Here is a 26,916-nt window from a genome sequence, read left to right as displayed (position 1 = left end):
CTGTTTGGTCATGCACTTATAGGTATGCAAGTACTTGACTAGGTTTTGGTGGGACAAGTGTATTTAAACACAAGTACAATTAAATTTATAGAACAAGCCTCGCGTTGTTTTTGAGTGCATCTTGATGAGTATAAAGTACATGCTCGCTACATATATACATACACGTACAGTACTAGTGTGAGTACAAATACCAGTGCCTGTACACGTATGTAGAGTGCAAATATACATGTAGATACCCATGTACATATGTGACAACAAGTTTTGCAGAACAGAGACCAGAAGCCTCAAATGTATCCGGAATTTCTGTTACATTGCAAATTGTAAAAATTTGCAAATACAGCACACTGACAAAATGTACAGCACATTATAGCCGTTATCAGTGCCTAAAGGCCAACTCGAGCCAAAATTTTCTGCACATACATTTTCCTGAATTGAGAACTCTAAAAAGTACAAAGTATTTGGATCTTCCCCAATTCTGATGGTTGGACACTTAAAAGGAGGACACAGGTTGGGTACAGGCTTTGCCACCATCACCCCCCCCCCCCCCGCCTTTCCCTTAATTTCACCACTTGGCAAATAGTGTTACACTGACCTGTTTCAAGTTTTGTATTCATATACATGATATGCTGGAAAAACCAAAAAAAAATGCTGTTCTTGAAGTCTGGTTCCCCGACCCTACTGCAGACAAAACGGGACAACTTATAGACGACAGGAAATTGTCAGGTCAGGGATCCAGACTAACTGGCTTGCACCCGTTCTCGAACGTGTAACCAATTGCAAAGAAATTTGGACTAATGACATTTGGAAAAGTGGAGACAGTATTTGAAAAAATCAGTGGGCCGACTATCATTGGAAATTGATACCAAAATTCCACTTTTTCTTGAAAATGACGGCACACCAGGAGTCAGGATTTCACAGGATGCTTGTGATTATTCACTTAAAGTCCAGTAAGGTATTTCAAACCTATTATGTGGTTTTGTTTTTGATGCTTGCAAATGTGGTATATTTCCTTTAAAAGAAACAATTATTTTTCTACATTTATAGACCCCAAAATAATTAATGAAAACAAAAGTTAAAACATCAGGCTGTCTACAAGTACCTCTTCAAACGTGATGTCGGCGTTGCCTGTTTTCTTGTACATCATCTTGCCAAACCAGGAGTAGAGTCTGTGACCCGGATGCCAACCAAACCGCTTCAACATATTGGGCAACACACTGAAGATGCCAAACCTAGCATCTGCAAGACAAAAGTAAATCTTGTTTGATCATTAATTGGAAGAGGAAATTCAAAGTGGTATAAGTTGTTCATTTGGGCTACAGGCCTTTGATTCATTATTCATAAATACCTAAGACCTTATGAAACTGTCTTTGATAGGTGTATTTATATAACCAACATACAGATCCTCGTCATTTGATTGGTGGAACTCACATCACGTGACATTTGTTATTGGCTCAAAAGGTACTATCTGCCCATGGGGAATGGGAAATACTATTGAACAGTTAGGATCATGACACGGTATTTGTGTGCAAATGCATGCTGGTGTGTGCGTTCAGCGTTGCGCGTAGCGCATATTGTTCCAAAGAGCCAGTGCTACAGCGTTGGGTTCAAACATTTTCGTGAAGGGGTGGCTTGGAAGAGAGAAATACATTTTCCTCCAGTTTTGTAATGAAATAAAAGTTCAAATATATCAAATGACAAGGATCTATATGTCAAATATATAAAACAAATATTGAGTGGCTTTAAATTATGATATGTTAAAAATATTATCACTCGGTAAAATCTGGACTTTTCCAGTTCACTCGGCTTCGCCTCGTGAAATGGAAAGGTCCAGATTTTACCTTGCGATAATATTACTCCCATTCCACGCTGAGCCACTCAATATTTTATTAATATATTATGTGCATTTTATGGTTTTTTATAGCTTTGGGTTTTTTTTTTTTTTTTTTTACAGCTGTTTTATCGGTGCAGCAGGTCCTCGGACCACAGTACTTATACTTAAGCTGCTCCTTGCTTTTCTTTATGTTGTAAGAATGGCTAAATAAATAATATTAATATTAATAATAATGACCGTTTACCAATTCCAGGTTGAAAGCCCGTCACGTGGCGGTTTTTAAACGATTGATAAAACACCAAACGGTTTTAAACTTTTTTTCTGTTGTCACACTCAAGTCTCTCTCCGAATTATCTTCACGTAGGCATGCAATAAATACTACCAATGAGTCTGTATAATTCGAGTCCTAAATTCACACTACACATGTACCACTGCACATCATGACACAGTTAGTGCCACAAGTAAGCCAATCTCAATACAAGGAGATTTTCACAACTACGGTACTCACGCGAGGCACATATACCATAAACGTACATGTAGCTTTGGTGCTTCACAAAATATGAAGTAAAAGTGTTGAACAAAATCGTTGGAAATTTATCAGTTTTGACTTGTTTGACTTTGTGCCCAAAAGGTACCGGTATTTATGAATGGGAATAAAACCGCTTAGGGCCTGTTCGCTGATACTGGCCCGTGGGGGGATATATCATTTGTTCCCCTCCCCCACTTTTTTTCATCCCTATATAAAAATTGTAGCCTACTATATTGATTCTATAGCTCAGAATAGCTAATTCAATGACTGCAATCACGAAAACGATGCTTAAAAGATGATCTTTTGCTAAGAAAAAAATGGTTTTTGTGGACAGAAATTGCCTTAGGTCACACCCCAAAGTGTCTAGAATCCAAAAATTTCCGGGCCCTTAGGCAGCAAACCCCACGCCGTTGGGGCTTTGCGCTCGCATTAGTGCTCATCAAGGTATCTCTCCCTCCCCCCCCCCCCCACTTTTGAGAAGCGATTGACGCCCTTGGCACACCTATTTTCAATCCAAATTGCATGTCATTGTCACTATGTTCTGGACTGCTCATACTGCATGCCCTATGGACACTGAGAATGATTCATGAGCCTGATGTGCAGGGGTAACAATGCTTGTACATGTGCCTTGGGCAATGTGCGCGGCGCGTGGAGGGACAAAATTCTTCAGTCTTGCAAAACAAGCGCCTGGTATTAAACTTTGAAGTTTAGAATCCTTACACAAATCCCTTCATGTAAATTGTGTCTATTGCACAAACCATGTAGTACATGTATCTCTTTCATTTTTGGCTGTGATGGTTTTTCCAAGAATTTTACATCAATTACAGGAAACATTTTTTAAGGCAAGTGAACTTTCTGGCCCAGATATCCGATGGAATTCCCCTCTGGATGGGAGACAGGAAATTACAAAGAGTTTAACATCTTAAATGACAGGAATGACATAAATGGGATAAACATAAAAATTGTCTGGCAATATTGGACAAGGTACTCGGCAACAGGCAACACTTGTCAAAATGACAGTTAAGCCTGCCTAGTGTAGAGAGATTCCTCAGGATACGACTGTGGTATTGTTGCACTGGCCCAGTGCAGCAAGGTCCAATCACGGCCCCATTGCATCGGGCAGGGTTAGGAATTTATGTTATGGTGCAACACACAAAATCATACATGAACTTAATTTACAAGCAAGCGTTGGTTTGCATGTCTGACGCCGCGAGATCCACACGTGCTTAACAATTCAGTGCTCCCTGTTTTTGGTCATCACAAAAACAGGGCAATGTAGATTACAATGGCACTCATTCTATCCAACAACAAGAACATGTAAAAAGGATTTATCAGAAACTTTTTCAATATTTTTGGGGGTTTTTTTTGTAGAGAAATTCTGACTTTGATGGCACCATAGCAGCCAGCAAGTATGATTTGATATGGGACAATGTTTAATTAGCATCCTCAAGTTTTAAAATGATGCTTCTAGCTGCACCCAAATATAATTCCCCCGACTGAAATACAGTTGTGCCATATGATTTCCCATAAGCCTTTCTCCATCAGCAACCTCTAGTTCTTGATGATCGGCCTTGCATCTTTTCTTTTTGGAACCCATTCACACCCTTTGAATAAACTTTTGTATTCCAGGTTTTATTCACCTTCAACACACAAAGGATCACTCGTGTATTTCTTATTACTTTGTTGACACATGCAGGGTATAAGGTCTGCACATAAAAGCTGCATCATACTGTACATATTGCTTTATAACACCTCACCCACAGATTCTGTGTCTTGATTGACCGAGAGCGAGTCACATGATACTTTCTATTTTTGCTATCTTTCTGTGCTCGGCCAAAAGTACTATACCCGTAGCAACCAAAGTACTATACCATTAAACAACCAAAATACTATATCCACGGCGCGGTATTTGTGTGCAAATGCATGCTGGTGTGAGCGTTGCGCATAGCGCGTTTTGGTCCAAAGAGAGCGCCCCGCAGAGTTGGGTTCAAACATTTCGTGAAGGGGTAGTTTGGAAGAGAGAAATACATTTTCCACCAATTTTGTATTGAAATTGAAGTTTATTTCAATTGTGTTCAGATTTACATAATTTAAAATATTAAAACCAAGCAGAATCTGTGGATGAAGTGTTATAAAACAAATATTGAATGCTTTATCTCGTGGTGAAGTAAAACTAGCCTCCCTCGGTGATCCATGGAGCATTCTATTTTGCCTCGGCGAATATAATATACACCAGTTTCAGAATGGCATCCAGACTCGCACTAAAACAAATACTCATAAAGACATAGAAGTCAACTGGAATAGTTTCTTGTTTCACAAAGGCACATTTTATGTATTAACCCCAACTCCCTTAATCCTATAACCACCAAACCCTTCAAAAATCCAACTGTATGTTTTGCTTGATTCTGTTGGAGTGAAGACTACACAGTTCACTCACTGGTAAACTGATTATATGCTTTGCACATGGTCAGGTAGGCCTATACCACCATATCAGAGTCCAACAGTTTGGGTGTAGAGTTTACCATGTGGTGTTGGATTTTGCAAGAGTGAGGAAGGATCCAAATCACTCAAAGGGTTTTTAAGGCCAAAAAAAAATTAATTCTGCTTCTGATTACATGGCATTCGAAAACAGGCTAGGTATATAGTGGTGGGCAATTTTTGTTTTGTTGGCCCATTTTGTTTGTGTACAATCATATAGAGGCGTCTGCATGTAGTCAAGGGTAAAAGGTAGAAATTGATGGTTTTGGGTGTTTTTTTCCTCATTTTCACTATAAAAAAATTAGGGTAGGGGCTGTCAGAATAGGGTAGGTAGGGAAACCGGAAGCAGAACTATGATTGTTTTTGGCCTAATGAGTTTTTTTCAAACATTGAAGTTATCTTATATCTTTGGAATAATTTGGTTTCAGCATGATTTCAGAATGATTCTCGAAATCAGAGATTTCAAAATCCGGTTCTCATAGAATAACGGTTATAAATATCCAATTTCACCGGAAGTTCCCATTCAGCTCACAGTCATGCCAACAAATAGTTATGAGTGAGGTGCCGCACGGTATGCCGTACAGGATGATTTGGTATACATGCAGTTTGCAGGATTGAATGACCGCTGGGGCCATGCACCTTTAAAGAAAATAACACTTGAGAGCTATAATGTTGAAAAATGGGCAGGCTAGGAACCAAGAAGACTGTCGAGCGAATGTAATGACAATCACTGAATCAGGGACCATGGAGCTAGTTGGGGGATAGTCCAGTTGTTTTGATTGTACCACAAAGAATGGAACACCTACTTTTTTTAAAGACTGGTTTCCAATATCCGGTTTCAAAAATCCAAACCGAATAGTGGAAGTCAAACCAAATTTTTAAAAATACAACTTGTACAACCACTACTACAATCATGCCAGCATGGAAACAGGGGAAAGAGGCTATTGTATGGCGATGTTGCTTTAAATACAACCTTGATGAGAGCTGATATGCACCAGTTGACAGGATATCCTGGGATATATTGTCAACTTTTCCTCTCAAGACGGGATCTATATACCATGTATATAATTTGGTACTTCATTGAAAGCCCACATGTACTTCCTGACTAGTCTTAAAGCTATAGTCCATCATTTGAAGCCATCCGAAAAGTAACTGGCGTAATTATTGTTGAAAAACATACTTGGTGGAAAGATAGTAAGTGGACTAAACTCCCTGTGAAATTATTCTTTCTGGCAAGCTGTCATTTTGAAGTAATCAACGAAAGAAGGCCTCAGGAAAATTTAAATTAGTAGTTCGTTTTATTTGGCGAAGCGCACACAAGCATTGGCACGACGCACACGCGGTTGCTATAATTCGTCGGATCAGTGCGCGACATCGCGTAGCTGCAATCGGCTCAGTGAGAACGTGTCTCGGACGCTGAATTCAGGCCCAATTCAAAACATGATTCAGCAACTTTTGATTAGAAATTGAGATCCTAGAATGCTATTTTTCTCGGAATATACAGCTGAAACTGAGCTGAAACTTCATCAGGTTAGTTGTTCAGTATCTTTCATTAGATTTTGAACCCTTTTGTTGCTTCAAACGAACAAAATGCACAAATTACAAATGATGGACTATATCTTTAACCACCTTCATTTCAGGCCAGTTTGTTGCAACGCTATCCCTTCAGTCCCTGCACCGCCCTACCTATTACTCCCTGTACCGTCCAAACTGCCCGAGCACTCTATGGTTTTATGGATTCATCTGGAAATACATGTCAATGTAATACAATGTGGTCAAGTGCTAATGAGTTAATGTTTACACATCACTTCATGAAAAGCACTCAAAAGCCCACATTAAGTGACATGTATTCATGAACTAATGTGTATTGAAACTTTTCAGATTGAAATATTCCCAAATTTGATCAAATGCTTGAACTACCGTACAAGTGCATGCGTACAACTCATCTTCTGTGCAATTTATATTCTCTTCTATTCTGTGAGATTTCTATTCCTGATTCTGTTCAGAAATAAGATTTTGTTTGAGCTGAATTACAGTTGCAAAATCATGTATGACACAGAACCATTACACCTGCAATAATTTGACTAATGCCAAGTAAAAGTTTGTGATAATAGTTTGAATTCTAATTGACTGTTTTTTTGGAAACGATTATTTGAGGCACCATATTGGCATTGAATCGAGGCCGTTTCGACCTTGACTCGAGGCCACTTTGACATTTCCCTTAAACCTTCCTATACCCTTGACCCAATGTTGGTAAACAAGTGGTTCCAATTTGGCAAACAGACCAAGGACAACCTGTCAGGCCTCCATTTGCTAACTAAATTCTGTGCTTACAATCGCCCGTGAAAATACACTAACCACAGGTTAAAGGTTGTGTACAACATTTGCAAACATTAAAACCTAACCCCCAAAGAGTTCATTTGGAGTACCACATACGACATTTGTACAAAGTACTACAAAACTTATGCATGCAGGTACGAAATACCGGAAAATAATTTGAGTGCTGTGCCCACAATGTACATGAACTGCATACTACAGATTACTACTAGTAGTATTCTGTAGCTTTAGGTTAGGGTTAACCCTCCTAGGCAAACATACATTCTGTGCCAAGTTGTCCTTTCAGTCAAAATCAATCAAGTGACTGTTTCAATAGTTAAGAGCTCCCAACCTACATGTACATAAAGCAGGATTGACTGGCTGTGACTGTTTGTGTACATGTAGGCCTAGGTACCGGTAGGAAAATGATTGATGACCAGTTGTATGTTTTCCTTGAAATTGTTTATTTTTTAATTTTTTAATTAAAAAAATGAGAGGGTAGATCGTGGCAGGATTTTGTCCCCACCAAAATCCAGGTAGGTCGGGTGCGTATAGAAATACAATACCAGTAGTTGGGTGGGTTTTTTTTATGGGGGGGGGGGGGTTAAATACATAATTCTGTGATATGGTATTTAAGCAATTGGACCTAGAGGATTCCAAACAAATACACATGCATCTGAAGTGAAGGCTACCACCAAAGAATTCTACAACCTTATGTAAATGTAGGCACAAAAGGGCTACCCACATTATGACCTTGTCTCTTAGGGTTTGTTACTGGTAGGATTTTAAAATGTCACTGAACATGGACAAGAACAGTACACACAATGTAGTTGTACCAGGATTTTGCAATACACCGCTAGTGCAACCCACAATACATCATGACATCATGGTACAAATTCCACACACAACTTCAATGCTCAAGGTCACCACTGTGCAGTACACACCTTTAGGCAATACTTTCTCCAATTTTATTGCAGGCCTACAGCCCAGAGCAGCTACTGTATTGACCTATCATGGTAGAATCGCATTAGAATCGCGTCAACGCAGCTTGTGAAATGTTGTCCAATTACACGATATACAAATGGACACGGAACGCGCAAAATCTGACAAAGAAAACTTAGTGTACTATACAAAAACTCCATAGGGTTGTCTAAGGGGCGTGGTTAACTCGCAGTCGCAAACGGGGACAGGCCAATTATGATCTTGGAGGAATAAAAAGTAGATGTACATGTACTGTATAATAGTAAAAACAGCACATCAGTTTTGTTTCAGAAAAAATGGGGGAAAAAACTGTCCAAAAAAGTCGGATGTCACTTGCCAGATTTGTCCGACCATAATTTTACCATTTGCAATGACAGCATAAATTTTGTTGGTACGCACATGTAGGTGAATATATAAAACAAAATTGTTTCTAAAAAATATATTTCCAATGACACCTAGAATACATGTATAAAGGAGTAGGAATGGAAGTGTGATGACCTGGTTTCAGTCCCGCCTACAGTGGCCTCACAAACACTGACCTTTAAACCACAGCGTTTCCTTTCAGGCCATCAATAACTGTACAATGGACACCAAGGCTAATGGTTCGACCTCGTTATTATTCATCACACGTTGAATTTGGTTGAGGCTGCAAGTTTAGGTTGTGGCTTCAATTGTTCGTTAATCAGTAGCCAATATGTTTCTGTTTCTATATACACACACCAACAAGCAAGCTTGTTTTTACTATACTCTGAAGACCTGCCATTTTCCTTCTTTTGCTCCCTTTTGTTTGTACTTGAACTTTGTGCCCTTCAACGAATTCATTTTTTTCCCATTAATACATTTTAACTCTTTCGCTACGGCGAGCCGCTGACAGCGGCACATACACATTGTACAGGTCGTACGGAGAGCCGCTGGCAGCGGCTCGGTTGCGTCGCTATGAATAAACAGGGTATCCCCATGACGTGGGCCATATCTACATAATTTATATCGTATAACCTCTGACCCTAGTTTGAGCCGCTGCCAGCGGCTCTCCGTCTGGCCGGGGTGCGCTTTTTGTATATTGTGAGCAGTTTGTTTACGGAGATACATTCAAAGATGGCGGCGCCCACATCGACGCTCGGCGGAATTTCCAGCTTTTAATTACGTCCAGTTGGGACGAAAAAGGTAAATTAAATTCCGTAGCGAAAGAGTTTAACATATGCTGTAATCAAACCAAAACACCTCCCTTTTCCCCTTTTTGGACATCTGCAACACTCTACAAAAAAAGCTTCTGTTTTTGGCACACTAAGATCAGCTTTGTAAGCAGGCTGGCTTAATACATTATCCATACCAATTGTGGGGCGGTAACCAGCCTACCCCGCAAGAATGGAATTATTGTCTGGAGGTGGCAGCCAATGATTCAAAGTTGAAATGCAATAAGTATGTAATTCAATAACTAAACACGGCTGATCTTTTCAGTCGATGTCTCTTTCAAGTGAATAACTTTTTTATTGCTAAAAAAGCAATGGGGGGGGGGGGGAGATAAAACTCGAAAACAGCACGGAGAATGCAACTTTAAAATGTTGCTGTTCCCAGAGAAGTCCACCCATAGTCCTCTATGTACCTGTTTGACTCACTAACTGACAGTCACTTGTGAATTGACCTGATGGGTCCTACTAAAGTGCGTCAACAAGCGTCAACAAGCGTCAACAAGCCTCAACAAAGAACATTTTCTGCATATCAATTAAAGTTAAAATTATTTACAAACTTGGGTTTTTTTACGCGAAATGTACGACGAATTTGTCGATTAGTGTTGGCCGCCAGCTTGTTTACGTGTAGCTTAGCCCTACTACGCATGCGTGAAGTGTACAGAGCCATACTACGCATGCGCGAAGTGTACAGCGCCATCCAAACAAGATGGCGGCCAACACTAATCGACAAATTCGTCGTACATTTCGCGTTAAAAAAAAACAAGTTTTTAAATAATTTTAACTGTAATTGATATGCAGAAAATGTCCTTTGTTGCTTTTTCTACCATATAAAGCTACTTTTAATGTTCAAAAGCATGTACAAAATTTGTTGATGCTCGTTGACGACCGTTGAGGCTTGTTGACGCTTGTTGACGCACTTTAGTAGGACCGGACCTGATTGTTGACTGTTGAAGAGAGCGGGGTAGTGACCCGGTAACAGGCTAAATCCGGCCCATTGTATGTACACCGAATGAATGCAAAGACTTCCAGTGAATAGCCATCCTGCAGCAAAAATCTGTCTTGATCCACGCATACATGTATGACAACAACTTTTATCATGTTCTCATGACAATATGAACATTAATCATGTGAATTACTAATGATGGGAATTTCCAAATGTGATAATTACACGCTGTATGCATGTTCCATGATTTGCTGCAATCTAAACATTTTCATTGAAGAGATTTTAAAACGTGAATGGTTTTACCATAACCTTCCCAAATCCTCTTTGCAAAATGGAGGAATTTGCAAGATTGAGGCTATATGGAAAAAATGTGTGGCTGATTTTGGAGGATACACTGTGCCAAGGTCTTAGGCCGGACCTTGTGTTGTTTGTGCTCAACCATGCATATACTTGAAATCTTCCAAACTGCTCGAGGATGTCACTGGCTCTGCCTCAACATATTGACAGTGATCGTGGACGATTTTGCAGGATTGAGGCAGTGGTCACCCCTCCAAGGACCACATTAGAACTAACGGATGATTTTGGAAGATTGAGGCTGCATCCAAGCAAAAATTCATCATAGGGAGTTAGTTAATTCAGACGTATGCTATCTATCGTGAGCCGCATTCTAACAAACTTCAGAAAAAAATTTCAGATCTTGAAATATTTACTTAATTTATAAATGACTGATCCTGAATTGAGGAAAATTAACAAAAGAACCAATCAACCAAAGCATTTCTCTGACGAACGAAGCCTGCACACAATACCTTGATTAATGCTAAGTAGATGATCCCTAGTATAATGAAATACATGAAAAAAAAAGGATCACTCACCCGAACCAGGATACAAAAATAAGAAAGGGGGGGGGGTTATGGTCCATTTTCACAATGGCATGTTAAACAGGTCTCCAAAAATAGAAATGTTGCTTTGCAAAATCAATAGTACTACTGAGAAAAAAAAATGGAATCAAAAAGGCAAAAGGGAGGGGGGGGGGAATCGAGCAATCAAATAAACTCTGCATACCGGTACATGTATTGTTATTGTAAAAGTTGTTATTTAGAAGTGGTTTTTGGTGCAAGGTTTTTCTTGAATTTTTGTGAGTGAATCATGACTCAGACTCCACGTTTGTGACTCCAACTCACGACTCGGACTCGACCCAAACGACTCAAGGAATTGGGACTCGAGCTTGACACTGAGGACTCGGACTCCGACTCAAGGTCTGAGGACTCCAATGTGAAAATCAGTACAAACCAAGAAAGATTTTCTCCAATTCGGGTTGTTTCAAGAACGCCTCCAGGTCGTGTGAATCGTAGCCCACTGCCAGTAACCCGGCGGTCATCGCCCCAGCACTGGTCCCCGCAATTCGTTTGACTTGACTCCATAACCCAATCTCCTCCATCACCTAAAACAAATTAACATCAGAGTGACATATTTCTTTATTGTCACAAATAAATACAGCATTTGAGCTGTTGCTGATAACGCAAGTAATGGCCATGTTTTATTGAGACATTTTACTGCACGTTGGCCTGGCTGTATAAGACTCTAGATCTTAAAGCCACTGGCATTACCAATGGTCTAGCAAACTCTATTTTAGAAAACTGTTATCTTTTGGGCAATGTAAGCAATGATAGAAACCTTCTTTTTTAAGTCATGATTTGAATTATTTTCTAGTTTTTAAAATGAAAAGTTACTTAAAATCAAAAGATAAACAATTGTTTGTGGGTGCCATTTGAATCAGATGCCTCTATGCTAATGTCCACCCAAACCTGGAAAATTGTCATAACTTCGACTCTTATTGAATATATTGATGAATTGACAATATGGCAGTTGTTGAGTTAATGTATTTACAATGTAATGCTGCCTTCAATTTTTCTAGGCTAATCAGAAAGTGCTGCCTTTTTCAGATGTCTATTTTTTGTGAAATTTCCAGATTCATTTGCACATGTTTGCGTATCAAAATTTCAACATGAAATTTCACGAAAATTAGACAGCTGAAAAAGGCAGCACTTTCTGATTAGCCTATAAAGAAGGTGAGTATGCTTCTAAAGCAAAAACAAACTACAAACTAAATGTGAAAATCAAAATTTGACAAAGTGCGACATGTTTTTGTTCATGCAAATGTCGTGACGACACGGCAGATTCCCCTGCGCCGCGCCGACGACTGTTTCCTGATGTAGAGTGCTGTGTAAGTTCGCGGTACGCCTAGGAGTCGCGCTGGCTAGCCAGGCGCATGGCTGGCGCTCTACATCAGGAAACAGTCGTCGGCGCGGCGCAGGGGAATCTGCCGTGCATGCAGTGCATTATGCGCAAGCGCGCCGTCCCGACATTTGCATGAGGTCGAGGTCAGACGCCATTATCATGCAGTTTTGAACGTGAGCACGACAACCTAGGCAGAGGGGGTCTTCAGAATTGAACGGAAAATTTCACTTTTTTCCGGATCGTAAGTAAACTTAAGTACAACCATCTTAATCATCTATGTCTACTTGTACCTCAGGTGACATATCTAGTAATTTGGAGGCCGTTTTGAAGGCGAAATCTGATGTTTTTTGTTGAAAAATGTTGGTTTTTGGGGAGCAACTATAGAATGCAGGGCCACGCCGAAGCAAGGTTTTTTATTTTGCCTGGAGGCGTGGATGGAATAGGAGTAATAGATATGCAAACCTGCAAAAAGTGCTAAGTACAGCGAAGGAATGCACTTGTCTTCTAAGCTTCTCATGAAGGATCGGAAGGGAGGGCGTGCTTGTAAATGTGTTGGGGGCACTGTCTGGAGTGGCGGAGGCGCGGAGTCTTGGAGTCGCAGAATCGCGGAGACGCGAGGCACTGGAGTGGCCGCAGTGGCGGAGGCGCGGAGTCGCGGAGTCGCAGAGACTCGCACCGATAGAGGGCGCAATTCTCGGCGGAATTTTTTTGAGAACGAAGCATCCATACCCATTTTAAATGGGCGCGCAAATTAGGAAGGGAGGAGGGCGACGGGGCACTGTCTGGAGTGGCGGAGGCGCGGAGTCTTGGAGTCGCAGAATCGCTTTAAATGGGCGCGCAAATTAGGAAGGGAGGAGGGCGACGGGGCACTGTCTGGAGTGGCGGAGGCGCGGAGTCTTGGAGTCGCAGAATCGCGGAGACGCGGGGCACTGGAGTGGCCGCAGTGGCGGAGGCGCGGAGTCGCAGAGACGCGCACCGATAGAGGGCGCAATTCTCTGCGGCTCCACGACTCCACGATCGATTTTCGGAGGTAGGTCGACTGCGGTTCCACGCCTCCACGCAGCCGTACGGAGGCGCGGATGTAGAGTAAAGTGGCCCTGCATTCTATAGTTGTAACCGTTTTTGGGACTGTGTTGTCTAGGTCTCGGTATTAGCTTGGACCTTACTATCGCCAGACCATGTCCAAATGTTAAAAAAGGCGATAAGTTGGGTCCAAGTTACTCGGACTAGGTCAGATGGTGGAAGTTAGACCCGTGAACGTGGCTATATATGGTGGTGTACCCTAACGTGGCGCACTTCGAAGCATACCCAAATTTCCTTGTGTAGTGTTGCCAAACCTCTTTGTTGACAAACCTCAAATTCATGCAGTGAAATACTGGTACTTTTACCTTATTAATGCTTGCTGTTTAACCTCTGTGAACAATTTCGGTTTCATAAAATTTAAGCCGAAATTAAAAAAACGGTGGCGTCCAGAAATTGGGCACAATTTGGCGGAGTGTTCCCTAACGTGGCGCACTTAAATAAATCTCGGGAAATTCCAAATTAACATTTAAGAATTTCTGAAAACTTGATAAATTCTGATAAATCATTATTATCTCTACTGACATACCCAGCCAGATGTTTGTCACAAAATTATGTTCTTATTTTTCGGGGCATTTTCAAAGGGTTCACTTTGCACTTGAAAATAAAATCGGAAAATCACGCCAAAATAAGTTTTTCTTTTAACTTGTAGCGGGTAAATAAATTCGCGATTTATGAACGGGAGTGTTTATAACTTGATGAAATTTCACTTTCTGTGAAATTTCATTTAAAACTTTTGCTCTAGCTAGGCGCTACAGGCGAAAAATCAAAGTGCGCCACGTTAGGCATGTTAGGGGGCGCGCCACGTTAGGGTACATCAACAATACATACGTTCACGGGTCTAGGTGGAAGTGTGACCTTTATTTAGTCCAGTAAATTGGCCACATATGATTTATGGGGCTAACATGCCTATTTGTTTACCTACCCTTACTGCTCCACAGTACGCCAAGCCTTTATTACCGCCGCCCTCAAACACGATGTTATGCCAGGGATACTGGTAGCTGCTGAGTTCGTCAACCTCAGAATCCGTCAGAATCGCATTGTGAACTTTGGGAGTCTTCACGGTCTTGAAACGAAACGTTTTCTTGAACTTCGACGACATGCTGGACATTGGTTTCCCTTGCTCCATGAAAGATCAACTGGCGTGACCGGCCAGTGCGTGTGCAGGAGAAAGTTGCAGAAAACTCCTGGACAATTGACCCGAGGTACGGTACGTGTTCACCTGCGCCTAGCCTGGCTAGCTGTCGCAATCAGGGTGACCGTACGGTCAGAGCCAAATTCTGCTAAATGCACATCAAAGATCTGTCAGATGTATCAAAAATCTGCCAAATTCCCCAGAATTACTCGAAATACGCTATAAACACTTAAAATCACATGCAGATTGGTAGTATTGCCTTAATTAAGATTCAAATTACATAATAAACAGTCTAGTCACACAAAGATGATGTGAAATTATTGGTAAATTTCAGGCAAAACGTGGATCCGGCCACGACGTCGAAGTCCGTTTTCCAGTGAACCTCAGCACCTAGACCAGCCAACCTGTCCTATTATGCAAGGGTTTGTTTGAAAGGAATGAAGCTTTTTTTTAAACAAAAGTACACTTTTTTGTTCAAATCTGCTGTTTTTCTGTCAAATAACCATTTTTGCAGAATTCAGTGCCAGAAATCTGCCAAAAAATCCATTCTGTCAAATTTTCTGTCAAACTCGTTTTTTTTACAAAAATTATGTCAAAGTTAGCCGAAAATCGGCTAAAACGGTCACCCTGGTCGCAATGCGACACTAGACTTCATCTAAATTATTCAGCTGTAAACTTGCATTCACAGAATGAACACAAAAACCACGCACCCGAGTGTGTCATACGTCACAACCATACACCAATAGTATGAGGCGCCATGTGTAAATAAATTATTTAACAAAATTATTTATATATAATTCATTATTTATTATATGATTCAGTTTCCCGGACAATTATATGTAAATAATTGTTTGGCAGTTTGCATTATATGTAAATAAATTTATTTGCAACTGCATTATTTATATATAATTTTTTTGCAACCTAATTATTTACATATAATTTTGGGCAAACTAGAATTATTTATATATAATTTATTTGCAACCTTATTATATATATATAATTTTTGTACACTTTTTTATTTATATATAATTTATTTACAAACTCATTATTTATATATAATTTTTGCACACTTTTTTATTTATATATAATTTATTTGCAAACTTATTATTTATATATAATTTTTGCACACTTTTTTTATTTATATATAATTTATTTGTAACCTTTTTATTTATATATGATTTTTGCCCACTTTATTTATTTATATATAATTTATTTGGTACCTCATTATTTATATATAATTTTTGGCACGCTTTAATTATTTATTATATAATTTATTTGGTAACTTATTATTTATATATAATTTTTGCACACTTTAATTATTTATTATATAATGCATTATTTATTATATAATGCATTATTTACTATATAATGCATTATTTATTATATAATGCATTATTTATTATATAATGCATTATTTATTATAAAATGCATTATTTATTATATAATTCATTATTTATTATATAATTCATTATTTATTAAATAATTCATTATTTATTATATAATGCATTTATTTATTATATAATGCATTATTTATTATAAAATGCATTATTTATTATATAATGCATTTTTTATTATATAATTGTGCGCCCGAAGCGAACGAGGCTATGATTTATAAATAATGGTTTTCAGCAAACCAGGGAACCAGACTACAGCAAAACCATTATATATTATATAATAGTTTTCTGAGCTAAATAATGAAACTCACATGCAAATTAACTTCACTAGGACACGCCTATGTTTTAAATATTCATATCACATAGCGCGCCAAAACACCGCACTTGCTATAGTATAAAAAAAACACGCAGTATTGTGTATTTTGGGTATTGTGTGTCTGAATTTTTCTAATTTGCGCCCCGAAAGTATTGGAAATTACTCTCAAATTCTGTAAACTTGCGTATTTCAGGTCAACGATTCTTAAAAATTACGGAGAAATTAGCTATGCACAACGCTCGCGCTAGCTAGCTACTACGATGGCCATCATGATCCCGCAGTGCTGTCATGTTAACTCTGATATAAGCGCGCCTGTGCTGACACTGCGTGCACCGTGGAGGCTAGGTGTAGCGGGTATCGGTAACGAACTGGCTGCGCGGGAAGTTTCGGGAAAACAAGCTGCTGCAAGTACAAGCGGTACAATCAGTACGCCCCGAAAATAAACAATAAATACAAATGAATACATCAAAACGGAAAAGGTAAACCACGGAAAATACATAATTACACATACAAGACGATGTCTCAAAACCGCCAAACTCACTGGTTTGACTGGAATCCTGCTGCTGCACAATTTTAACGTGTTTTTAGATGGGGTTATGATCGAGAATAAGCTTTATGTGGCCTCTCTGGACTCCCATATATTTGCACTAAGTTTAGTCGGGCACCATTCGCAGTCATTAGCTACGAAAGCCCATTCGAAAGCCCATTAGCGCCACTGCAAGTATATATGTTGCGGATTATTTAATTCGTTATTACGGATTATTAATTCGTTATTACGGATTACTAATTCGTTATTACGGATTGTTAATTCGTTATTACGGATTATTTAATTCGTTATTACGGATTACTAATTCGTTATAACGGATTATTTAATTCGTTATTACGGATTATTAATTCGTTATTACGGATTACTAATTCGTTATTACGGATTATTAATTCGTTATAACGGATTATTTAATTCGTTATTACGGATTATTAATTCGTTATTACGGATTACTAATTCGTTATTACGGATTACTCATACGTTCTGAGTCATTACTCGGCAAGTATGGCACAGGAGTGCAAACGTTGTATGCAAAGATAGCGCCGCCTAGCGGCGCTATATACACAGGCCCCTGGTCACGTGCTCTCCACGTGTGAGAACATCAGACCTAATTCGTAATAACGAATTAATAATCCGTAATAACGAATTAATAATCCGTTATAACGAATTAAATAATCCGTTATAACGAATTAATAATCCGTAATAACGAATTAAATAATCCGTTATAACGAATTAGTAATCCGTAATAACGAATTAAATAATCCGTAATAACGAATTAATAATCCGTAATAACGAATTAATAATCCGTAATAACGAATTAATAATCCGTAATAACGAATTAATAATCCGTTATAACGAATTAAATTATCCGTTATAACGAATTAATAATCCGTAATAACGAATTACACAATCTGTAACATATATACTTGCAGTGGCGCTAATGGGCTTTCGTAATTAGCAGACATTTGTAGCAAAAAAAAAAAAAAAAAAACAGGTAAAAAAAAAAAAAAAGCCGCGTCGCCGCACCACTTTTGGGGCAAGCTCCATACCAGAAACCGGAGACTTTTTTTTTTGGCCTTATATAATATATAATGGTTTTGCTGTAGTCTGGTTCCCTGGTTTGCTGAAAACCATTATTTATAAATCATAGCCTCGTTCGCTTCGGGCGCACAATTATATAATAAATAATGATTTATATAATAAATAATGAATTATATAATAAATAATGAATTATATAATAAATAATGAATTATATAATAAATAACGAATTATATATTAAATGACGAATTATATAATAAATAATGCATTATATAATAAATAATGAATTATTTAATAAATAATGAATTATATAATAAATAATGCATTATAAAATAAATAATGCATTATATAATAAATAATGAATTATATAATAAATAATGCATTATAAAATAAATAATGCATTATATAATAAATAATGAATTATATTATAAATAATGCATTATATAATAAATAATGAATTATATTATAAATAATGAATTATATAATAAATAATGAATTATATAATAAATAATGAATTATATAATAAATAATGAATTATATAATAAATAATGCATTATATAATATATATAATAAATAATGCATTATATAATAAATAATGCATTATAAAATAAATAATGCATTATATAATAAATAATAATAATAATAAAGGACATTTATATTGCGCAAAACCTATATGGATATACTCTTCTGCGCATTACCAAAAACAAACAGAAATGCAGAAAAATACAAAATACTAGAAATACTTAATCGTGAAATAAATGTGTTTTTAACCTGGACTTAAATACATTAAGTGAAGAAGATTGTCTGATACAAGGAGGGAGATTGTTCCATAGTGTAGGAGCAGCGTGCACAAATGCCCGATCACCGAGGGTAGCCTTTGATGTTCTTGAAGGATAAGCCAACAATGTGTGGTCTTGTGAACTCCTGAGACAATAGGTTGTTTGAGAGAGTGATTTCATGGTTATGAGCTCCTGAATGTACATTGGTGCTATACCATTAATGGCTTTATAAGTTGTTAAAAGAATTTTAAATGCTATTCTTTGTCGAATGGGTAACCAATGTAAATCATGTAACAATGGACTGCATCGAGAATATCTGGAGGAATTACAGATTAATCTAGCACAAGCATTCTGAACCCTTTGCAATTTGTTAATCTGAGTGTCAGGCAAACCAAAGAATAAGCTGTTACAATAATCTAACCTGCTAGTCACGAAGGCATGAATAATTTTTTCTGTACAACCACGATTTAAGTATTTACGGATATGCCGGATATTAAACAGATAGTAAAATGCATTCTTACAAACTTCAGAAATATGCTTATCAAATGTCAAGTGTGAATCAAACCAAATGCCTAAATTCCTTACTGAGGTGGAGGGTGATATTTGTGACGTAACGACCTTGATACTCTCTATTTGTAACTTTGATGTTTGCCTAGGAGTACCACATATCAGAAATTCAGTTTTCTTATCGTTAAACAAAAGATTATTCATTATATAATAAATAATGCATTATATAATAAATAATGCATAATATAAAAAATAATTAAAGTGTGCAAAAATTATATATAAATAATAAGTTACCAAATAAATTATATAATAAATAATTAAAGTGTGCAAAAATTATATATAAATAATGAGGTACCAAATAAATTATATATAAATAAATAAAGTGGGCAAAAAATTATATATAAATAATGAGGTACCAAATAAATTATATATAAATAAATAAAGTGGGCAAAAATTATATATAAATAAAAAGGTTACAAATAAATTATATTTAAATAAAAAAAGTGTGCAAAAAATAAAAATAAATAATAAGTTTGCAAATAAATTATATATAAATAAAAAAAGTGTGCAAAAATTATATATAAATAAAAAGGTTATAAATAAATTATATATAAATAAAAAAAGTGTGCAAAAATTATATATAAATAATAAGTTTGCAAATAAGTTATATATAAATAAAAAAAAGTGTGCAAAAATTATATATATATAAGAAGGTTGCAAATAAATTATATATAAATAATTCTAGTTTGCCCAAAATTATATGTAAATAATTAGGTTGCAAAAAAAAATTATATATAAATAATGCAGTGGCAAATAAATTTATTTACATATAATGCAAACTGCCAAACAATTATTTACATATAATTGTCCGAGAAACTGAATTATATAATAAATAATGAATTATATATAAATAATTTTGTTAAATAATTTATTTACACATGGCGCCTCATACAATAGAGCAATATTAGGTCACAGCACTTTCACTGAACTCCTCCTCCGCGGCCGGCCGGGCGCGCGCGTAATTTTGTTCCCTAGGAGGGAGTAGGGGCAATGTCATGAATAATTCAGTTTGTCCTTTGAATCATTGCAAGACTTAGGTTCTCGTTCTATTTTCCCCTTAATTTAAAATTATCTCAGTGATAAATTTGGAGAAGAAAAATAGCTGATGAAAATGAGCAGCGACGACGTGGATTCGAACCAGGGATCATTGTATCCATAGCTCATCTCGCTATCCACTAGGCTACTGTGTGGTAGCTCGACGACAACTGTTCTTTAAAATGCTTTAATGTATTGTAACTAGTTGAGTAACTAACAAAATGCTGTTGATGTCATTGTCCGTTCTCATGGATAAACATGAATTATTCATGACATTGCCCCTAACCCTCCTAGGAATAAAAATTACGCGGCCGGGGCCCGGGCGGTCGTGCATAATAATTATGTAGGCCATTAATCCTGCTTCAGTAGAGGTCGCCCTTTAGTTTCCAACTTTACAGAAAAGTTCCAAAACAGTTCGCTCGTACCCCCATGCAAATAGGGTGGGTTATGAGAAATGGCAAATAAATCGAGGCAGTACTTTTATCAATATTATTTAATGGCCAACTGGAAAGAGTTTACAAGGGTAAGATCCGGGTGATCATCGTATTATAGGCTTTCCCGTCTAGAACAAAATGTATAAAAACATTTACTGTATATCCCCGTTTTCCCGTGCACTATTTCCGAGTCAGTTAAGTTATGATGTATTTTTTTTCCAAGTGCTATTTTCCTAGCAAATAAAAGTTAACAATTATTTCGAATAAGACATCAAATCGAATTTTAGGCCTATTTAAAGAAACGGATGCGCTCTCACCTCAGTGCCATTACCGAGTTTCACCTCGAAAAATATTTTTTTTCAATTGCCTTTTGTCTTGTCTTGTCTTGATGTAATACTGCCCAACACCCTAAATATAGGGGCCAACCGGGCAGGGTTCGGTGCACTTGATGAAATTGCGGAGAGAGTGATGAGTTATTTGTTTTGCTGGCTTAGGTAGTTGTGTACTGTTTCCTTGAAGTTATTCTTGTCTTGGATTGTAGTGATGGGTTCTGGTAAAGCGTTCGTCGATTGTTCCAATCGACGTTCGTGCGAGGGATGAATGCAAATTTATGACATGAATGCCTTTTTACTAGCCGTGTCAAACTTGTTCACTTTTGATTGAGACATTGAACGAAAAAAAAAAAAGTCGAAGTTTTTTTCTAAAAATATGTTAGATTCAATATTTTTGGCATATTACACGGGGTTAATGGGGAATTCGTGGCTTTTGACATTTCCTTTTTTTCATTGTAAGACTTTTGCTTTTTCTTTTAAATAACGTTGTATTGTTGATCTTGGTAAACTTTACTTTTTTGGTAACTCTTCTTTGAGTTCAGTACTCAGCTTTGGTTCGAAAAATCGTCACGCGCGAATGCGCCAAATTGTACAAGGAAAAATGCTTTTGAACGTGAACCAGACTAATTTACTGTACAGTACTACAAGTTTTAAAATTGATTGATAAAGACGAATGTAGCCTATGAATGCTGCCATTCCGCAACAGCCCAGACGAATTTGTATATTTTCGACCCGCCGTAACTTAAGACTCACAGGATGACCAAACTTTTAACAATAACTTAATTGGTTTCGGTAACAATGTATGATTTGTTTCCCCTGCACGAAACTGAATGCAAGATTTGGAGAATTTGAATGAATAAAAAACAGTTTTAAAATAGCCGGGAAAACCTATATTTGCTGCCAGATAATTATTCAGCTCTCGCAAACGCCGGGGTTCAAGCCTTTTTTTAGAGGGATGCAAACGCCCAATATCGGAATAAAGATATATAAGTTTTCCGCACATTTTAAAACTGTTTTCATTTAAATTCATTAATACTTTACTTTAATTTCGTCTTGAAAATTCATGATCTTGCATACCCCATGTTCAATTTCGTCTTTTGTGGCTCATTTTCGCACTTTGTTCAAGCAATTTCAAACCTTATCCAAACTTTTTCGTGACAGAAAATTCAATTTCGTCGTCTGCAATTGCCGAACGTACGATAGGCGAATCAATTTCGTCATTTTGCAATCAATTTATATAAATTTCGTCTCATGATTTTTCGGTATAATTGTACGTTATCGTCTGTTCATTTCTACTTTAAACATAATTACTTTATTTTGTTGTGTCTGATTTGTATTTTCCTTGTTAAACGTAGGCATATAACCTTAAATAAGATTTTTCTTTTATGTAATAATAAATATGCTAACTTTTTCAAAAGTTATTTGTGTATCCAATCCATTTATGTACTTCTTCGACAATTTAATGCGTCAAGAACTGGAAGAAATAAAGGCATATACACAGGCAAATGAAAATGTATTCTTCCCATTTCATACAAGAAATAAGTAGGCCTATACTAAAGCAAAATTTATTCACATTTTCTCATCTTTCAGAAACAGTCAATTCAGCTCTTCTTGTCCTTTGGATTGGTTGTTCAACCTTCAATGTTTTGTCTTGCAATACACCGCGCCAAATACGTCTGTGCATGGTTGTACCAGCGTGCGCATTTCTGGAGTGATGACCGTGTCTATGTTCTCCTTAGCTACGTCTTGGAGAAGTCTTGCTCGCCAAGCTTGAAGATTTACACCAGCTTCTCTGGCAGCAGCAGTTTATCACCAACTGAACTCCGACTTGCCACTGTGGCGGAGTTGTGTGGGAGACTCACAGAGCGTTTAACTGCGGAATGTGCCATCTCAACCGGCTTGAGAAAAGGTGAGTATCATGGTGCGTCTGATGAAGGTGTTGTAAAAGTCTTCTGGCGCATGAACATTGATAATGATATACGGGGCGGGCATTGTCGTAATTATAATGTATTTGGTTCACCAGGAGGTAGGATCTGAAGAGCTTCAGTACATGTTTCCTGGATAAACTGTTGGAAACTCTCCAGTGTTGTCGTCGCGAGTCTGGCATAGTGGTGAATCAGCCCAATTGCGTTGGATATTGTAAATGTTATTGCAATGTCTTCCTCGCTGGTTGCTAATACCCTAGTTTAAAACTTACATAGAGTTAGGGTGTCTACTCATGCGTATCATAAAGGAACAGAGTGTTTCCCTCAAGATCGACGTCTTCAGATTAAACTGAGTGAAGCCGGGTGTGAAGACGTAAACACTGCCCCCTTTCGGATGAGAAGATAAATATTTTTTTATGTCGTTGTTAACCACACAAGCGTCAAGGCAAACCCGCCCGACTCCTACTTTAAGGGGGAAAAAAAGGCGTTTCTTTCCAAAAATGGAGATAGTTCATAGCCTATCAACGGTGATCCTTGCTTACGATATGAGAAGGAAGACGACCGCCAACATTGGAAGTGCACTAAATCGATGTTGCTGATGGACGAATTTGAATATACGAATCGGTGAATTTGAACGAAACATGTTTTAAAATAGCTGGGAAAACAATATGTGACCTGTTTTGTCCAAACCAGACTTTTCTGGGCATAAGCTCAAATATGAGATTTTGGCATATTGTTAAAGTATGTACATTTTCCTTTTAATAGGTGGTTTAATTTTGAAACCAGTGATTCCTGGGCAAAGTTATGCTATTTTGAAGTTGATTGTGTCGAAAAGTAAAAAACGGAGAAAATGGCAGTTACAGTTTTGGGTCTATTTTAAGACCTGTTTCAAGTGACATTTCTTTAACTGATAAACCTTAACAAATCATCAAAAATACTATATTTAGAGTTCAAATTAGGGTTTCAAACTTTTATAGTATACATGTATTTTAGACATGTTCAAGATTACAAATATGCAAAAATTAGAAAATCGAAAAAAATTACACCCAAAGCATTTTTTTTGGCCATATCTCAATTTCAACCTCTGCCCCAGAAGCGTCTGCTTTTGTTTTGACAGAACAGGTGGATGGCAACTCGCAAGTTCATGCGCCTACGTAAACGTTCCGTACGTGGTACTGCACCCGTATGATGTAAGTACGTGGTACGTAGTACGCCCGGCCCGGGCCGTACGGGCACCTGTACGTATTGTGCATATTTAATTAAATAACGCATGCGCAGTATACTGGGTAAAACGACAGTTACGGCGCTGCACACAAAGCTTTTTGTGCTACAGGGAATAGAGTGTGGCATGCAAAAAGGACGACCTAGAAATTTTCATTTTGAAGCATACTTACCTGGCTCAGGAGATACCGTGATCAAGCAGGCGGTTCTCCCATTGCGAGGCCTTACCATTGCACTTCGGTGGGCTGACTGATGCGATTCCCCCAAACGTGGGGAACTCGGGAGTACAATTTCTGATAGTGGGGACTGCGTTCGCGCTCTCCCCGTGCAATAAACTAAAGATAGAAGTAGTGGTTGAAGATGTAGTGCCAATAAAGGCTCCTTTTATTATCATAAACAATGTTAGTTCGGGTGTTTGTTTGGTTGTTTGTTTGTATTTACTTGGGGGGGGGGGGTGATTGGTCTTTTGGGTGGGTTTGTTTGTTGGTATGTTTTTGTATGTTTGTTTGGTGGGGGTGGGCGTTGGGGTGTTTGTATGGTTGTTTTCACTATTATTTACTGTTAGATGTTTATTAATATATTCATTCTTAAGTAGCCCATTTTTACCTGAACTATAACAAATCATTTTATTATGTTTACTCATTTACAGTTTACATATCAATTTAAAACACAATGCAGTGTTTTGTTTAATACATAGTTTTATTCATTAAAGGACTTTTATTGTTTTATTTCTTTATAGTTTTACGTAGTTATAATTTATTAACATCATTTTAGTGTGTCATATTTAATCAGTTGGAGAGCCCCTCGACAGAAACCATGTTTCTTTTGGGTAATCCAGCGGGAGCTGGTTAAATATTATATTGTGTATGTTTTGTCTAAAATGTTCTTGTGTATATCTGAGTATTTAATGTTATTGTTTGTAATTATTGTAACAAATGTATCCCGAAAAATGAAATAAATGTAAATGTAACTACAGAAGCTTCTCAAATACATACGTGTTCTGACATATACGACTTTGATTAACATATTTTCATGACATGCTGAAGGACTTTATACAGAAAACATTTCGCATTTTACTCCGAATTAGGCATATAATTGCAGTGTTTCATTTTAAGTAAGTTCAGCCATTTCAATCCTTAATTCATTTGCAGTCACTGAAATTGCTCCGAGATATTTTCCGGGTGTTAAACAAGTGCAAGCGCACAATAAGCTCTGGCCCTCTTGCACCAATCGGCACAAGTGATTTTAACGTGTAACAGATCAGCCTTAACGTTGACCGGAGATTGTGCGCACTAGCCCGAGGCTGTCCAATGCGAAAATCATGCTGCGCTATATACCGCGTGACTATAACATTACTGCACATATTTGCCTCCATTTACAAAAATTTTATATACAACTTTTGAAATTCTTACAAGCAATAGATTTATTTTGTTTGCTTCTTTTTTCGACAATTTTAATTTGGTAGTTATATTTTATGGGAAACTTAGGGGCTGGTTTTTGGTAAAAACTTTCTGCAAGAGTCTATTCATATAACAAAACAAAAACACCCTACTCTGGCTATACAACAGTAAGGCCCTCTGGTAAACAACTCCTTGTATGGATTTGCGCATACTGCGTGATATGGCAGAGGTACTGGTGTAGTGAATTTAGGACTGAAAAATACTTCTGACTCACTCATAGTATTGCGCATAGCTACGTGAGGATTGTGAACGTTCAACCAATAAAACGGTGCTGGCACCGGATTTCACAAGAGTCCAAATTTCATGTGACACTGGAAAAGTGTTTTAAGACCAGCCAGCCATGTCTTCATTAACCGTTTAAGACTGGCCACGTGGCAGGCTCCAGACCAATAGGAATGGGTAAACTGTTTTGGGTATTTATGAAAAGAAATCGAAATATCTGACATAAACTCAAAAAATAACTGAAATAAACTAAGCTTGCACTGAAATCTAAAATATATTTACAAATTAACAGCATATCATTCCTAAATCAATGTAAATTCCCTTTGAATTTGAATGTGTTCAAACTCAAGACCTTAAAAATTAATAAATTATTCAGCAAAATAAATCAAACACGACAATGACATACATGTAAATGTACACCAAACGCCACACATTTCATATGTAATTGGCATAATGTTACTTCTAAGCGAATAAATCCTTTGCATTATAGCCTTCTAGCTGTGGATACATATGCATTTGTTGTTACTGAATTAGCCCTAATTCCCAGGCACTTTTTGCTAGGAACCATCCTCAATCAGCAAAAATCCTCAAAAATTGTGCACTTATATTCAAATGAAGGATACCCAGTGCCTCAATCCTTCAAAATGGTCAGACAGACTTGCCTCTCAAAATGCATTCATCCTCAATCCGCCAAAATCCTCCTCCTCTTCAAACACCATTCATCCTCAATCCTCCAAAATCCGCCAGGATTTTGGAGGATTGAGGTGGGTTAATATAACCAGAGAGAAAAAAAAAATCCAAAATATGGCTGCTGAATACTAAGGATACTCAAAAAAGTTTCAACATCTTTGTATACACATCTATAGTATAAAATGCTATGTACAACTCATCACTACACATACATTTTGCCATATCAGATTAACTCTTT

General features: G+C 37.4%; 1 protein-coding gene and 1 non-coding gene across 2 annotated transcripts in view; one reads left to right on the top strand and one right to left on the bottom strand.

Annotated features, from left to right (window-relative positions):
- LOC119742876 overlaps positions 1 to 14,855 on the bottom strand; it is a 28,824-nt gene extending 13,969 nt beyond the window's left edge. Inside the window, exons 1-3 of the mRNA XM_038219106.1 lie at positions 14,512 to 14,855; positions 11,559 to 11,709; positions 1,100 to 1,236 (exon numbers count right to left, since the gene is read on the bottom strand). Of these exons, the coding sequence (XP_038075034.1) occupies positions 1,100 to 1,236; positions 11,559 to 11,709; positions 14,512 to 14,715 (492 nt within the window). The 5' untranslated portion in view covers positions 14,716 to 14,855. The remainder of the gene's footprint in view (positions 1 to 1,099; positions 1,237 to 11,558; positions 11,710 to 14,511) is intronic.
- A 9,616-nt stretch (positions 14,856 to 24,471) lies between these two features.
- Positions 24,472 to 24,633, top strand: LOC119744131. The gene has a single exon (XR_005273541.1). It is a non-coding gene; the product is annotated as a U1 spliceosomal RNA (small nuclear RNA).
- Positions 24,634 to 26,916: the final 2,283 nt, after the last annotated feature.

This window comes from Patiria miniata, unplaced genomic scaffold (genome assembly GCF_015706575.1).
Source record: "Patiria miniata isolate m_02_andy unplaced genomic scaffold, ASM1570657v1 HiC_scaffold_6, whole genome shotgun sequence".
Classification (NCBI taxonomy): Eukaryota; Metazoa; Echinodermata; class Asteroidea; order Valvatida; family Asterinidae; genus Patiria; species Patiria miniata.
Note: the sequence above shows the minus strand (reverse complement) of the source record. Positions and strands in the feature narration are given on the sequence as shown.